The following is a 17,113-nucleotide window of genomic DNA, read 5'->3' as shown; positions in this document are numbered from 1 at the left end:
TATTTCAAGGCAAAAAAAAAAAAAAAAAAAAAAAAAAAAGCGACATCACCTTGAAAAGTCCTCGACTTGCGTCATTACTGCGATACCAGCATACTGGATGAATGCTGAGTCATCTTTTGAAAATGGCTAAATGCATAAAACTCAAGAGGCATGTGGGCTGAAAGTCAGAAAACGTACAATTTTGCAGACTAAAATACAGATTCGCTTTTTTTCCCCTACAACAAAAAAAAGGGGTAAAAAGGACATAGAACGACTTTGAAGAAAAAAAAAAAAGTTTTAATGACATGTTATGGCTGTTATTTATGTATGACAGGACAAACACCCAAGCCATTGCCAAGTCAGTGACATTTTCAAAACCAAGTAAAAAACATCATATATACCATTATATACAGACATAAACAGTAAAAGGCATCAGAAATACATTATTAAGCTCAATGTAATAAAATCAATTGGTGTTCGTCCTATTAAAGAGAGTGTAACAGTCTTCCATCAAAACTAATTACAGTGTTATGGTCCTACAATTGACTCAAGTGCATGAACTTGAGGACCATGCCTTTCAGTACATCCTAATGGATAAAGAACTACTTTGGGCCATTTTGAGTCTTTTTTTTTTTTTTTTAAAAAGACGATTTTATTAAAAACGTTAAAACAATAGACTCTTATAACTGAATCCTAAGCTCGCTCTGTCTCTCTCACATACACATGTACATGTATATATAGAAAGATAGAGAGAAAAAAAAATGTATACGAGAGCATTAATTGTGATTCATAATTTAGAAACATGCTGAGGCACATGGTGGAACAAGACTTACAATGGCAATATAAATGGGAAAAATAACCCCCGAAATTTGCCAAAAATGTTTACTTCATAGTCAGCATTTACTCTAGTTCAAGTTCCAGTAATTTCGCACAAGTATTCATTAAATAGGAGCCTGAAAATATCAAGCTAAACTATAAAAGAAAGTAATCATAATAAAATCACACCCACTGACTGGGATTCAACATGCTTCCCAAAATACAAAAACACAACACAATAAGACACTCGTGTTCTCCACGGGCCACAGTTACCAATGAAAGCACTCTTGAAAACCCCCAGCCTGCAGAAAAATGAGTCACTCTACCATCGAATGCATGCAATGAACCACTTTGCCCTGTGAGATGGTGGACATATACATTATGTCGCTTTTCACAGGGCTGAGGTTCTGTCTTAAGGCGTCCTCTAGTGGTCTGGAGTACCAACTGCATGCCACGGCAGATCCACCAGAGGGTCCTGTGATAGTAAAGCAAATATTATGGCACAATGAGAGCTTCCTTAAGCTCACTGCATGACAGAGGGACTGTATTCTGGTCGACGGGTCTGGATGATTTTTGGACGTGGACGTCTGCCTCCATCCATTTCCTCCTCATTTCCTGAGCTTTCTTGATCGTTTTCACAAACATGAACAACCACGCTGGGAGTGGTGGGAGTTCCTGGTTGGAGTTCATACTTTTCACCTGTTGAATGGGGAGAATTCATTATTAGATTTGTAAAACAGGTCAAATTAAAATGAATAATTCACGCATTGACCTATTTTTTTTTTTTAAGAACAGAACATCCAAAGGATTACATTTAGGAACAGGTTTCTTACCTGGCCCAAGTCTAGCAATGGCACACAGAAGGTCATAGTTTATGACAGGTGTGGCATCCTTTGACTGCTCCCAACCAACAGGAGGCGACGGAGGAGGCGACAAGAGGAACTGCTTATCTGGTTTAGGGGGTTCCAGGTGAGGACTGCCAATGTGCACAGACTAGAAAGAAAACAAGGTGGGGGGAAAAAAAAAAAAAAAAAAAAAAAAAAAGTTTTTTGTAATAGTCAGAACACTGTTTTCAACCCAACTAGGGCTACAATTAAAAAAAATAATCCACAGTCAAGTTAGGCATTATACCGAAATAAACCCTGACACAAGTGAAAAGATATTACAGTTTAGAAGCCATTATAAATATACATACAATAATTTTGTTTATACAGTTATACAAATCAAAAACAAAGTGACAGTTTATATATATATATATATATATATATATATATATATATATATATATATATATATATATATATATATATATATATATATATATATATATTTTTTTTTTTTTTTGTGTGTTTACATTTCAAGTGACATACCTGGGCAAAATAGAGGCGCACTTCCCTGCCGTTGAAGTCACTTTTGTGCAGTTTTGCTCTTGCCTCTGCAGCAGCCAGAGCGTTGGTGAAATTAATTCTCACCCGGCGAAAACTCTTAAAGAACTGAAAGGTGACATTTCGGTCAAAGGCACGGAACAGATCCTCAAAACTTGCCTGTGGATGAGAAGAAAAACATCAAACGGATTCATTTGACTTTGTATCTTCGTGGAAACAGAAATTAAGAAAGGAACATTTTGCATGCGACTCGGGAGCACAGAAATAAACATTCCCTGTGGAGCAATCCGAGGTCAGGTTTTAAGTGTGCCCCCATTTAGGCTCAGAGTCCAACCGGCCTTAAGCCTAAAACGACTAGATTACCCACCGCCCCGTGGTGAGCCCGCGCTACGAAGACGTTATAGTGCAGAATCCATTTAGCTTGTTTTTGGGGATCCTGCCAGATTGATATTCAGTAAACGCTTCTATATTAAACCGTACTGACGCACGTAGTACTAATCTAATACACATCCTAAAAACGACCGCGTCTGTCAGTGCTTGGCAAGATGTTGGTTTCCAAGGTAACAGAGACTTGCTGCATGCTGTGAACACACAGACGGACCTGACAGAAAGAGTCCTGATGGACCATTTCAAGCTATGCAGAGATTTAATAGAGTATGATCCACACATCCTGGGTTATTCCTATCCTGCATAGGTGTTGTGTGCGTAAGAGCTTACGTCAGACACACAAAAAAACCCAAACTGTTCAGCCAAACGCTCATTAAATGTACCCACAGCATCTTATTCCATGACCTAACCACTAGTACCGCAACCAACCAACTAGATCATCAGCTAACTACACATAAAATCACACACAATCAGGTCATTTAGTCTACCACTAACCACACAGAAAGCACGAATCAAATTGGCACCAATAAAGACGAGTTGGCACATCATCATTTCTGATCATGTCATTGGTGGCTTTCAGCATTTAAAGCTATTTCGATATCGTAACGCACCATGTCAGTGAAGCCTTACCCTCTGCTCTGGTCTGTTAAACATATCCGGATCCTCCAAGGAAGCAATAAGGCAGAAAGGGTTACACTTCATGGTTTTCAGGTGCATGACTGAAGCCCGCTGACGGATCCTCCGGAGGACTTGAGAGGTTAGAGAATGTAAAGGGCAGGAGGGGTTAAGACGCGTCCGTTTTTCCTTCCCCAGCGTGAGGGCACAGATGACGCCTGCTTCTGGAAACAAATGCCTCGAAATCGCCCGCTTATTCTTCCCGTCCCTCTCAGACGGTCTCGGTCCAGCGGAGGGTCTAGAGCGTTTTCACAAACGAAATAGGTCAAACCGAGCAAACGCGCAGAAAACGAACCCCCCTCCCGTGTGATCACGTGACGCTGCTTTGTTGCGACGGAATATTCTGGAAGGGTCTGTGCTCCTTGCGCTACCGATCAAACGCCTTGAAAGCTTCGTAAGACTGCAGCTCGCTCATCCGTCTCCTTTTATACAAACGCCCCTCTCGGCTGGCGCAACGACAGGCCCCGCCCCCTGCAGGGGTGGGGCGACTCATTTTGCAGGCCCCGCCCCACTTTCCCATTCCGTACTGAAACGAACGGCTCTGCTGACTAATCACAGACTCTCTCTCACACACACACACACACACACACACCCTGAGAGTGCAAGTCTTGGAAACTATGCGCCACTGCTTTCCATGCAGCTCAGATCCAGTTCGGCCAATCTCTGCTCAATTCGGTCGCACCATTTCAGGACACCGGTGCGGTAAAACAATGATCTGTATCGCTCATCTCGCAGCATGTCTCTTTCATGCCGCCCCTCCCATCGTGATGGAAAATCTAAATCAGCTGAGCTGGGCAGAAGGGCAGCTGTGTTATCAAGCTCTCCCCGCAGCATACTTTCCATGGGTGTTCGTTTTCTCCTGTCTGACTCCAGGGGCAGCGGATTTGTCCCGTTATTATTGAACAGCAGCTTCACCCCCTCTCTATCTGTTTAAGCGCCATTCGGTTATCACGTCTGGCTTATTTTGAACACGTCTGCTTTAACGCAAGCGGTATAAATATGATCCACATTCTCTCAGTCTCCTGTGTACACACAACTATAACCAAATACCGAAAGTGACGAGTCGAGGGTGCAGTTGATAAACAGAGATTAACTGTAATTCTCTATTAAGGTAAACCTAATTGGGAATAGGCTTTAAATTGCTATTCTTTATTTGTGAGGCATTTACAAGCTTGGTAACACTATTAAACAGACATTCTTGACCCAAGAAATAGGTCACGGGTCTGTAGGGTTGTGGCCAGCAGAGGGAAGAATAATGATAAAGGCAAATAATAAAAATAAGCAATGTAATAAAATGCAAATAAAAACAAAAGCAGAATCTGCCGGTCGAAGCGCGACCATTTAATGATAAGAGTATAGCAAAACAATGAAGATACAGGCTAAACTGTGAAAAAAATGAACACAGGTTTTATTTTTTTTAAATCAATTATTAATTTTATTCAGCAAGGGTGTATTTAATTGCTCAAAAGCAACATTAAACACTTCAAAAATGCGTATTACAACAATTAGTTATTTTGTGCTTTCTACTCAAAGAATTATGAAGAAATGCATCACATTTTTGCAAAAAATATCAAGCAATGCCGAAAAGTTTCTTGAGCGCCAAAGCAGTATATTTAGGCCAAATGATTTCTGAAGGATCATGTGACACTGAAGACTGGATTATAATTCATTTTACAATATTACTGTTTTTGCTATATTTCTGATCCTATAATTGTAGCCTTTCTAAGTATAAAAGACTAATTTCCAAATAAATATGACTGACCTGGACAAAAACTCACTCTGAAACAATTCTTTTATCTATATGTTTTCTCAAATGAAATAAAACCCTGAAGCGAGCATACATTCTAGAAATTCTCCCCGTGCCTTTCACTCAAATTTTCCCCTCTCTATCTGGTAAAAGCTTTCCTGTTTCAGATAAGCACACTACACTAGACATAAGCATCTGTCAGTTATATGCGCAGATGTTTTTAGCCCAAAAAGCTGGGAATCCAGTTCCAGTGGAACGAGGCCTCTCATTAGGGAATGGAAAAACAAAACACATGAAAACACATTATAACAAAAAGCCATAGAGGGTGGAAAATGGTGAACAGGACAGCATTAAGTTGTGTTGCGGTATTTTACGTATGCTTTGTTTATACGGGTAGAAAGTGAAAGGCATTATTATGCATACAAAAACATTCCATTCTGTTCAGAAGCATACAACACAAACAGCTGAAATCATCATCTTTAAATAGCTAGAAGCCAAAATATGGGTTACGTTACAAATAGTAAATAGACTATGAAATGTAAAAATGACAACAACAACAAAAAAAAACGCTTTTAAACTTAAAATACTTAAATTACTTAAAAGACATCACATACCATGTTAAACTGAATGCTTTAAAATGACGTTCTGTGCTGTAATGCAACGATGGATACAATTATAATGTCAAAGTATCAGGAAAATGATTTTTTTATTTAGTCAAATGGAAAGGTAAATTTATATCTAACCTTAATGTAACGGCAAATGAAGTCATTATTTGTAATGGAAAATAAAAGGTCCCTCTGTCGACTTAATGGCAAATGAGGTCATCATGAAATATGTGTAAAGGTGGGATATGGGTCATGGCACAAGGTACAAAGAGCAAGATAATAATAGCCAAAACAGATCTGAGCTCCATATCAAGTTTTCGGCAACTAAGAGCATGACTTTCTACAGGCTGAAATCAGCCACTTGTCTACATAAATGGCACATACTTTATGTTCTGAAGCACCAATTCCAACTTTCTAAATGGGTCAGTGTTTTGTTTACAAGACCCTGGCTTAGGTTATGATAACTAAATGGGAATGTCAATTCATCTGACACTTTTAAGAGAACAGCTTACATTTTCCACTGACTAGACACCCAGCTGAGTTTACGACTGCTCGAGGGCCCGTGTCGCATACAGCAAGTGTCAAAACTCCTTCCAGACTTTCCACAGAAAGTAACAACCAAAGTGGATTCTTTCATCATGAGACAACCAGCTGACTATGAATAACCACTCAAAAAAAAACAACAACACGCAATTTGACACATTTACTGCTTCCAGAAAAATTAGATGTTGAAACCAGAGGAAAATATTCTAGTAATAGTGAAACTAAATAACTAACTAATGATACATTTAATGTCGGAATTAATAAATTCGATAAAGCTTAATTTAGATTATTTTAAAAGCCCATTTAATCATCTAAACTACGTAAGACCCTCTAATGTTCCCAATAGACAGGAACCTGTTAGCCTGTACATGTAAAAGCTCGAACAAGGTTTTTATATCGTAAGCCAAGAGTGTGGTCGATTTGACAAGAAAGCGATTTTTGCCTGTCCCTTTAAGACCTTAGACCTCACACAATGTTAAATTGCCATTGGCTTGTGTTAAAAACAGCCTAAGCAGAGGAAAAGCAGCATGCTCCAGGTGGATCCCGAAACTGCGTGTCGTGCAGTAGTTTGTTTACGGCCGTGCCACTGTAAATAGGCCAGTTCAAAGAACTGAGGGTGGAAGATCACACCGCAATGATAAGTTCTGAAATTAAGAAAGGCTGTTCACTTGGGCGCAGGTGACCATCATCTGCATTGTGGAGGTTTAAAAACGGCCACGTCGAAATGCGAGCAAAGAACCGCTGAAAATGCGAAAAGAAGGTGTGCGTTAAAGTGGAACTTGTGTGTACAAACACTCAGCCAGTTAAAGTGTTTGAGTAGCTTTCCGCAATTAAAGGAACAGTTTATACGAAAATGAAAATTCTGATGTCTTTCCAAGCAATAGAAATCCATATAGGCCAGAAACATTCTTCTAAATATCGTCTTTTGTGTTCAACTTAATTTTGAGTAAACTATCCCAACAATATGCAATTACACATTACATTTTTATGTGGCTCCTTGACAAGAACAGAGACTAATACGTCTAAGAATATACCACTGGAAAGCTCTACTATACTGAATGAGCTCTAACTTTTGTTTGGGACCTCTTTGTATATACGTCTATGGTAGTAACATGACCTTCTTCTTCAATCATATTTGCATCCGCATTGTAATACGTGTCCTAGAACTTGCTTCCTGTTTCCACATTACAAAACACAATGGAACGGATTTTCCATTTTCTCCATTCTCAACAGCAGACTATTTTCCTATCACTTATGATGCTCTCATCCCATTTCCATTTAACTCAAGGTTTCCATCCTATTTGGAAAGCTGCACCCACCACAAACCTGTTGCCTAAGCTCAATAAGAAGCTATTTGCGCTAGAGACAACGTCTAGTTTTTGGGCATAAGCGCTTGCTTTATCGCGTATTACGTCTCAAAATCTGCTTTTCGCTATAAATGCTCATTTACCATGAGACAAACTGACAAAACCCATTGAGTGTCACTGTGGTAAATCAATCTCTGAATTGAACTATATAAAAATAGGGCAGGAGAAACAACAGGTCATTGCTCTACATTATAATAACAATGTCTGCCACCTGACTTAAGGCTGTCTGATGGCCAGGATTTGTGTAACACCTCAACAAAGGTGACGTCAAGTGGAAAATTTCTTCAGCCAAGACAAACACACCTATTCACCACTGCAATGTCATAATCATCTTGCAGAAAAATGGCAAACAAACGAGCCCAATATGCTTTGTTATTTATTGCTTTGTTTATTCACTCAGCTACTTGACTTGTAAAGAAAGCACTTCAATAATTCAGAGCTGAACACAAGGGACGCGGCCGGTATATAAAACATCTCCATTTCCTGAAAGCACGGCTACTGCTTTAATGCATCATAAACTGACATTAAAAAAAAAATGATGGAGGAAGTATGTAAGGCTACACTTTCAGGACAAACAGCGTATTGAGCTAAATGAATCATCCGATAAATGATATGGAACAAAACCGCACAAAAAATCTGGACTTATTCAAACGCCTTTACAATGACGATGTTATTTCCACAAGTTCCTGTTTTCTTTTTTTTATGATGAGGAACAAAGAAGCTCTCAGGGATTTTCAAGTCACACCAGTGATGTCCGGAAGCCTTTAAATATTCCAAAAACTACACGGTTACTACTTCATACTAACAAAAAAGCCATTTGCTCAGACTCAGCCATCTCGAAAAAGGCCTAATCATCGATGTGATGCGTGCATCATATCATTAGGAAAAAGATTAGATCTTCTTATGGCCCATTAAATAGGATTACTGTGATGATTATGCGGCATATGGTCCCATGTCACAAAGCAGGTTATCTCTGTTTCCATGAGTTCATAGTCAATAGATCACAGTCCAACAGAGCATCTTTTGGACAAAGTAGAAAGACACGTTTGCAGCTGAATGTGCAGCCAATAAATCTCCGACTGCATGATGCAATGCCAAAATGAATTTTTTTTTTGCATTCAGTAACAATTGTCAAACCTAGAAAATAAATGATTTTTGTGTAGCTCAGCAAATTAAATATAGACATATAGATGTATATGTTTGACAAGGAAGAGTCTAAATAGTTTTTCAGGATTAGGAAATGATTATGACACTTAAGAAAGTGTCTTCACAGTTGATCTAGGTTATTGTTTATAACCTAAAAACTAAGCGCACTTCTTTTTTTGTGTGAGATGTGCTGGTACTCTGTTCTTCAACGTGTATGCTAATTTGTAAGTGACTTTCTTGCACATTCAAGTTTTAATATATGTACGTATTAAACTTGTGAACATATCAGTCTGAGAATACACACGCACGTCAGGCCTTAATAATATTCTCCAGATGAATACGGGAGCGTGAATTCAATGTTACTCACTCTTAAAGGGTTTTCAATGGCAAAAACATCCACGGGAACTTTCCAGGCCACCAGTGAATCGGTCAGGTCGGTAAAATGCACGTCCACGGTGGCCTCACCGTCCTCGTTATTCGACTGCTGCATAACGTAAATATGGGAACATATGGGAGACTACTGCCCAAGTCGTAAAACAAGTTTAGCTCTTAGAGAAGCTGTGATAATCATATGTCGTGACAGGCTAAGCTATCTGTCTATTCTGTATGGAAATGTCACTGCCCTTAAACGACTCACGCTCACTTTGGGAGCCGATTTGTATATCGGCATTGACGTGTTAAATTGGTTTTAACTTTACACTAGATGCTTGTCTTTTAAGATGGGTGTTATAATAACAAGTAACGATTCAACCCTTCGTTTACGGAAAGCAAAAATCGATTCACGCAGCTCGACAACTTCCCGTTTCCTTTTTTGACATACCCAGTGATTCCAGCAGGGGGCGGTAAGACACCACTCAAAAAACTGAAGTACTTTGTAACAAGCTGCGTTAAAATATGATTTACACAACTGAGCTGGGAATTTAGTTCAATAATTGTTACGCTATATCTATTACTAGAAGACTGAACGGCTAATGCTAATGTCACTAGGTTTGCTAACTTACTCTAAGAATTCTAGAACATGTATTAATATCCATATGTTCCGTATGGAAGAACATGATGCACTTTTGCCTGCCTTAAAGGCACAAGTTAGCCAGACCACTCAGACAGCAGTTCCATTTGTTGATGTTGTAGATATATATTGCATATTAAATTTGTTTATTGAAATTAAAGAAAACACATTTCCAAAGATCATGTAGATTGTTTCCTTTAATTGAAGTTGCATTATATACAAAGTGTGTGCCATTATATTTCACAATGTGATGGAAAGGATAAAAACGCTTTGTCAAAACCGAGGATGTTTCACATTTTATGCAAGGAATGTGGGCTTGTACCTTAGGTGTAGAACTTGTTCATACAATCCTTAAGGAGACTTCAACATGGCCGAACTCATTTCGTAATGACAGTTTTCAAATTAAAGGGGTAGTCCTGAAAATAACATTTTCATCAATTAATCACCTTCACGTTCATCCAAACCTTCAAAGTCTTATTTTGTGTTCTGCAAAAAGTCAGTCGTACAGGTTTGGAACAACATGACGGCGAGTAAACGACGAACCGTCCCTTAAAATGAATAATAACAGCTAATTTAAATATTGTAATTCACAATGCTTTACATTTCCAGTTTAAAATCTGTTGTTAATTGAATAAAGTGTAAAGCGGTTCTAAATCTAAAGCTAATGTAGCATGGAACATCCCATCATGTTGAACATGGTCTTTAACCTTAATCTTTATGTGTCGACCTTAATAGTTAAATATTTTTAAGTGAATTAGTAGGAGCTATGCCATCATCACATTTATTTTTAGATAAATCGGTAAAGTGGTATCCACCATAGGACACAGTGGAGGGGAGAGGTAAAAAACTGACAAAATGCACACCTACACAATATACAGTACATCTTACAGTACATGTGTCTAAACGATAATCTTATGCAAATCATATGCATTATAGTGATGGATGACATGTTCTCACTCCTGAAAATACAGCATCCTACCCTGCAGCTATGCTGGGTCAAATATTTCAGTCACATAGATAAAACAGCATTGTATACCACACAACTGCATCATGGCCTGTCGTTTACAAGGATGCACTATATGATGGACTAAATAATAAAAAAACAAAAAGAAAAACACCTTAACCCCATCAATGAGTGTCATTTTTTTTTTTTTTTTTTTTTTTTTTTTTTTTTTTTTTAAGATGACGTCAGACCACAATGTCAGTTACCGGCAAGCGGCACAGCAAGGTTTAACCAAAGTAACTCTCTCTGCAGTCAGAACCCTTACAATGCACATCAACGCAAACATCATCTGTTAAGTATAGCAGTCAAGTACAGCCACAACTCTGAACCTCAACATTTAATCTGCTTTAAAAGTTCACAAAAGTGTTAAGCAACAAAAACTATTTTCTTCTCTAATGTATTTAAACAAGTGATTAACACTTTATGAATTTTAAAAAAGACAAAAAAGAAAACAAACCAAACCCTAAAATTATCATGTCTGTATGTTAACAGAAATCTCTGAAAGGGTGTACCAACAGACCTGATCTGTGATCTAAACTGCACCCAAAAAATCTGTTTCTTCTTTTAGGTACACCTATAAATCTGTGTTAAATCTACCAGAGGTCCTTCTTCATGGTATCAAGAGGCACCATATGTAATGAAGGTAAAAAAAAAAAAAAAAAAGCCTGAAAGCGAAATGTTTCACTGTTATTTTGGGCAGGTAGTATGTTTGTTTTACACTTTACCGCCTTTGTTCCACTTTTAGACATACTGAATGGTCTAATCTGGTAGTTTTTAAGTCTATGGTAAAAAAGATTCCTGTAGTTTGCAGCTGTTTCAACAACTGGCTATTTAAAGATAACTGAAATCAATGTTGCTTCAAGTGTCCAGATGCTCAAAATGTCCTTCTGTGAGCAAACAAAAGCTTAATTTACATGACGGATGAAATCCTCTGGCAGAGCTCATCCTTTCAAAATGCGAGCCACAGGTGTCCATCGTCAGGACTGGATGCAGCAGAATGACAGTGCGTTACTGCAAAAATAGAAACAAGAGTTAAATATAGGCAACCAAGATGAAAAATGTTTCAATTAGTTCAAAATGACTGAATTTAGGAAGTCAATTAAATCTAGGTATTAGGTCAAATATTTGACTATCATGCATCTCTCAGTGAGGCACAAGTCTGAATAGTAGTACATCTCATCCCAAAAAGCCAAAAGGACTCACAAATATGACCTGCAGAAGAAAAGCATGTCATTCCAGCAAAAAGAAGATTGAGCTGCCTTTATTGATTCAACATGACTAAGGGTGTATTTCGCACCCGTCTTGTTCGGTTTGACTGAAATCAAGTCCAAGTTTGTTTCCCCTCTTTGGTGCGGACCTTTTATGGCAGGTGTGAATATAGCAATCGCACTCTGGTGCACACCAAACAACCGAAATGAGACCCAGCTGAATTCTGATACAGTTCGTTTAAGATGTGAACATAATCCGACCCAATTACAGAAAGAACAATCTTTTCAGTTAACAGGCTCCCGTATTTGAAGCTGCCTAATTGGAGCGTTTTTTTGTTCACTACGATTGCTAGCCAAGATGAGACACACGTGAAAGCCTGCGATCTCATTTCTTTATGCCTAGTCCATTTTCTGCATGTCAATTCCGTGTGTATTGCCTTCAGTGAATTTCTATTTTGGCAAATACAAATAATGTGATTATTTTTCATGAGTCCGACATCAAGCCGCACAAGAAAAGCAATCTAGCCATGAAGTGGTCATTAAGAGAAGCCTCTTTCAAACATGTAAAATACTGCTGGTCAGGAAATCTATACGTTCCATGGGGGCATTATAGGTATGTGTTCTGTTTAATTTAAGTTTTGTTATTTACAGGGGAATGTCTTTTGAATTAAAGTGCGCAGTGAACTTTTCAGCCTAAAAAACTTGTGCTGCCACCATTTATTTCATATTTTTGCCTGCCAACGTGGTGGGGTAAATGGGTCACGTGACTGTCAGAGCTCTGTGGCCTTCAGACGGAAATGTACTACGCATCACAAAACTGTGCTTCACTGAAAATTACAAATTGCATACGATAAAACAGCCCATTAAAACTGTTGGACAAAAACATTATTACTAACCATTCATTTAGTTTCAACATCTGCATATACTTAGTTTAAAGAAAAGATGTTTTGCTGCTCTAAATTTAAGCTTAAATACTCACCCGTGTCTCATCATCATCATCATCTGAAACATGTGGCCGTGCAATACTCATCTCCTCCTTACTCTCTGCAATCTGTTTACATTTCTAAAAAATAAATAAATACATTTAAATCAATTGTACAAATACAAACATTTATTTAATATAGATATATCAGGGCTTAGTACGTTTTGCATTACACTCACCAAGGATGCATTAAATCAAAAGAACAATAAATCAGTATTATTGTGAAAAAAAAATTAGGAATTGTTTTCTTTATAAATACATTGCAAAATATTCCTGCAAATATTCCTAAACCCAGTATATCTCATACACTCAACAACTTGGATACTAGTTCACAGACAAATCTCACCTCTGTAAACTCCTTGATGCTAATGCTGTTAGCTTGTTGAGCCACTTTCCTCTTCACCTCCTCAATACTGGCCAGATTAGGTGTGGGTGCTGAAGGGGGCTTGTTGGTAATGGTAGGAAGTGGGGGCATCGGAGGCATAGAGGCCAGGGCACCCATGTTTGAGAGAGCAGCAGTCATTGTTGCCGCAGTCATACTTGCCATGGCAGCGTTCATTGTCATGTTTGGCATTGCAGGCATACCTGGTATCCCCATGGGCAGATTCATAGGTAAATTGGGCACAGGCAGTGGCAGAGGCAAAGACAAGGGGGCTGGAGCTGGGGTTGGCAGAGGTAACTGTAGAATTGCCTTCGGTTTGAGACTTTCAGGTATGGGCATTCCAGCTTTAGCACACATTGCAGCAGCATTAGCCTTCGCAATCTCCAACAGTTGATCTTTATCTGTTTGAAAAAGCAATCAAGAAAATTTATGTAGACAGACATTTCATGCTATTATTGTCAAGTCAACTTTAATAATTATTTATGCTAACAGGAAAAGGGAGCCAAGCACTGAGTGTATTTACCTAGGTCAGTAAGACGCGGTGGTGTCTTGCTAGAACTGCGTCGAGATCTTGAGGTTGACCTCCTCTTACGAAGAATTAAAATTGGTGAGTGGCTTGGTTCACGTTTCCATCGATCTCGTCTATCAAAAGATCGGCCACGAAATGCTGGTCTCCTTCGTCGTGAAACAGAGCGTGATCTTCTGGATCGTGACTGACGAGCCCTTGATCGTGAACGAGATCTTCTTTTTCTAGCAGGGGTACGTGACTTGGACCTCCTTTTCCGAGCTGGTGATCTAGACTTTGACCGTTTCCGCTTGGGGGATTTCGATTTTGAGCGCTTTGTTCTTGTGTGAGATTTCGATCTTGATTTTGCCCTTCGATTGGCTGATCTTGATCTTCTTTTCCGAACTGGTGACCGAGATTTTGTCCTCCTTTTACGATTATGAGAGGGAGACCTGGACTTGCGTTTTCTTACGGGAGACCTCCTCTTGCTACTGACAGATTTCGACTTGGATCGCCTTTTCTGTGTGGACGAAACTGATCTGGAGCGCTTTCTTCGAACAGGTGATGTTTTGCTGGAGGACTTTGCTTCTTTTACTTTACTTGGTGTAGGAGATCGTGAGCTCGCGGATCGATCTTCTTCATCATCTGATCTTGCAGTACCACACTGAGGAACTGGCTCTGAGGACAAAGATCGAGATCGGTTTGGTCTTCCTTCACATTCAGAGGGATTTTCAGACTCTTCCTTATTTTTTTTACTTTGTGTGTCACATTCTGATGTTGTTGTTATGTCTTCACTTAATGGATTTTGCACAGATGTACATTCAGTAGAGACTGGTATCCATTGACTTGACTCTGCTGTCTTTTTTACTTCAACATTTTCCTCTACGGCGTCCACAATTTGCTGATTAATCTCTGAGGTTTCTTTGGAATCCGTTAAGGACCTCTCCTCTTTAGTTGGAGATTTACACTGTGCTTTCTTGGAAGGGGATATACTTCTATCTGATGACTGTCGCTCTCTGGAAATAGATCTTGATGTGCGTCTCTGAGAAACTGACCTTGACCGTTTACTTTTTTGCTTTTTAGTTTTTCTTAATTTCGGGGATTCAGACTTTGAATTATGTGAAGATGCCCGTGACTTTGATCTTTTACGTCTTTGAGGAGATACTGACTCTGACTTTGTGCTATGAGGGCTCTTAGATTTTGACTTCCTTTGACGGGCTGCAGGAGAACGTGACTCAGAGGGCCTGGAGCGCTGAGGGGACCGAGATTTACTTCGACGTCTTGGGCTTCTTGAACCTGATTTTTTACGAGCGGATCTAGATCTAGATCTTCTGTTTCTCCTTAAGCGTGACCTAGATCGCCTAAGAATCACAACAGATCTTGAGCGTGTTCGCCTTGCTCTTCTGACAGATCTAGACCTAGACCTCCTTGCCCGAGAAACGGGCGTCCTCTTTCGAGAGCGGGACCTTGAGTGTCTTCCTCTGCGTACAGATCTGGACCGTGATCTTGAGCGACGATTCTTACGCCGAGAAACAGATTGTTTTGATCTTGAGCGTGAACGTCTTGGTCTTCCAGTTGACCTAGATCTAGAACGATGACCACGTCGTGGAGATCTAGTCCTCGATCTTTTGGTCCTTGTGCGGGACCTTGAATCAGAGCGATATGCTCTTCTTCCAGAGAGTGACCTTGACCTGCGTCCAGTTTTCTTTGTTACTTTAGACTGTGACTGTTTTGATGGAGACCTTGAGCTTCTTCGTTTTGTACGATCCTTCCCACCAGAGGCAGACACAGACCTGTCTCTTGAAGATGACTTGTCATTACGACGTCCTGATTTACCAGATGACTGCTTTGGAGTTCTAGAGCGACTGCGTTTAGATTTTTTCCCTTTAGTGTTCGAAAGTGATCGTGACCTTGACCTTGAAAGGGACTGCTTTTTCTTTTCTTTCTGATTCCCATTTGCTTCCTTTGAGATGTCCTTCTGCACAGCTTGCTCTTTGTGCACATTCTCTTGCTTAGGAATAATATCGGGAAGTTCTTGCACTTTACTAAAACTTTCAGGTTCACCAACAGCTTCCACTTTTACATCCCTCTCTGTAACTAGTGCATGTACCGTCTCAGGAGACATCTTTCTTATGCCTTCTAATTTTAAACTTCGCTCTTCTTCAGTGTGATCAGAAGTCATTTCTCTCTTTAGATCTTCCAGTTGATTGCTATCTTTACATTTATCTTTTGGAAATTTAGCTGCAGTGATAGGTGACTTCCTGTCTAACTTTAAAGTTGCCACCTGCAATTTTTGTGATTGTTTGGAATCTGGTTCTGATTCTGACCCTGATGCTGAAGTACTTGCCGATCTAGAGCGAGATGAGGACTTCTTTAAGACCTCTTGCTTTTCCTCCTCTTTCCGTCTTCTTTTTTTCTTCTTTTTCCCAACGCGGTGTTTCTGCTTTTTAACCTTGGCATCAGCTTCCACATCACTGAGGTCTGTAAAGACACATATAATGTGCTTTTACTAGAGCTGGAATGATACATCGATTCTGACACTTTCAGAATGTATCGCAATTTCTCTGGAATTGATTCTGAACCCAGATTTTAACAGCAGATGTCACTCTAATCTAGTTTTTATCTGTACACTCAAATGCTCATGAAAAAGAGTGCTTGTGTGTTTCGGCCGAGTTTCACCTTACCTCAGAATGCTTTTATAACACAAGATTAAGATAAACACAGTGCACAGAGTTTGAACACACCTGTAATTTGCTTCAACCTTTTGGAGTTATATGAATGATTATTTTAACTGTTTCTAAAGCATGCAGTGCCATCTGATGTTCAAAACTAAGTTGAGAATCGATTCCTTGATACTTAATGCTTCAATGTATTGTCCCAGTCCTAGATTTGTCTTAAATTATACATTCCTTGTAAATCTGTGTCAAATTGTGCATAAATATAAACTGCCATTTCATCTGTTAATCATGAAAACATGGACATACCTTCTGTGCAGTTTTTTGTGGCATTAGCATGATCATCAGCCTCAGGGTTAGAGGAGCCATCTTTTTTCACACTGTAAAAAAAAAAAGAAAAGAAAAGCTGCTTTTAAGTAAAAATAATCTAAAAGTATTCAGGAAAAAAAACATTTAGCATTTCCAAACTACTAAACCTCTCACCTCGTTCTAGTTTGGGAATCGCCATCTGACTCTACTCCAGATTCAGAGCTACTCTCCTTTTCACCCTTGCGCTTCTTACGTTTCTTCTTACTTTTGTGTTTCTTATGTTTCTTGTTTTTCTTTTTTGGGGTCTCACTCCCATCCTTTACAGTAATGGCTTCATACGAAACTGCTGTATCAGATGGCTCATCATCTGTAGAGGTAACATGCAATGTT

At 39.2% G+C, this 17,113-nt stretch overlaps 2 protein-coding genes across 3 annotated transcripts in view; both read right to left on the bottom strand.

The window, feature by feature from the left end:
• Positions 1-254: 254 nt before the first annotated feature.
• Positions 255-9,422, bottom strand: rcan1a (regulator of calcineurin 1a). 2 transcript variants are annotated; one of them, XM_043248854.1, is made up of 4 exons: positions 9,018-9,422; positions 2,166-2,339; positions 1,629-1,788; positions 255-1,494 (listed from the first exon to the last, which is right to left on the bottom strand). In XM_043248854.1, exons 1-4 carry the CDS (start codon positions 9,138-9,140, stop codon positions 1,319-1,321), a joined length of 633 nt encoding a protein of 210 aa, XP_043104789.1. In that variant the 5' UTR covers positions 9,141-9,422; the 3' UTR covers positions 255-1,318. The 2 variants fall into 2 exon arrangements, with proteins under 2 accessions (XP_043104789.1, XP_043104790.1); XM_043248855.1 differs by lacking the exon at positions 9,018-9,422 and adding an exon at positions 3,198-3,651.
• A 416-nt stretch (positions 9,423-9,838) lies between these two features.
• sona (SON DNA and RNA binding protein a) overlaps positions 9,839-17,113 on the bottom strand; it is a 9,910-nt gene continuing 2,635 nt past the window's right edge. Inside the window, exons 3-8 of the mRNA XM_043248645.1 lie at positions 16,898-17,090; positions 16,724-16,794; positions 13,758-16,220; positions 13,199-13,635; positions 12,850-12,933; positions 9,839-11,673 (exon numbers count right to left, since the gene is read on the bottom strand). Of these exons, the coding sequence (XP_043104580.1) occupies positions 11,671-11,673; positions 12,850-12,933; positions 13,199-13,635; positions 13,758-16,220; positions 16,724-16,794; positions 16,898-17,090 (3,251 nt within the window). The 3' untranslated portion in view covers positions 9,839-11,670. The remainder of the gene's footprint in view (positions 11,674-12,849; positions 12,934-13,198; positions 13,636-13,757; positions 16,221-16,723; positions 16,795-16,897; positions 17,091-17,113) is intronic.

Source organism: Puntigrus tetrazona, chromosome 9 (genome assembly GCF_018831695.1).
Source record: "Puntigrus tetrazona isolate hp1 chromosome 9, ASM1883169v1, whole genome shotgun sequence".
NCBI classification, from domain to species: Eukaryota; Metazoa; Chordata; class Actinopteri; order Cypriniformes; family Cyprinidae; genus Puntigrus; species Puntigrus tetrazona.
This window is presented reverse-complemented; position numbering and strand designations above follow the sequence as displayed.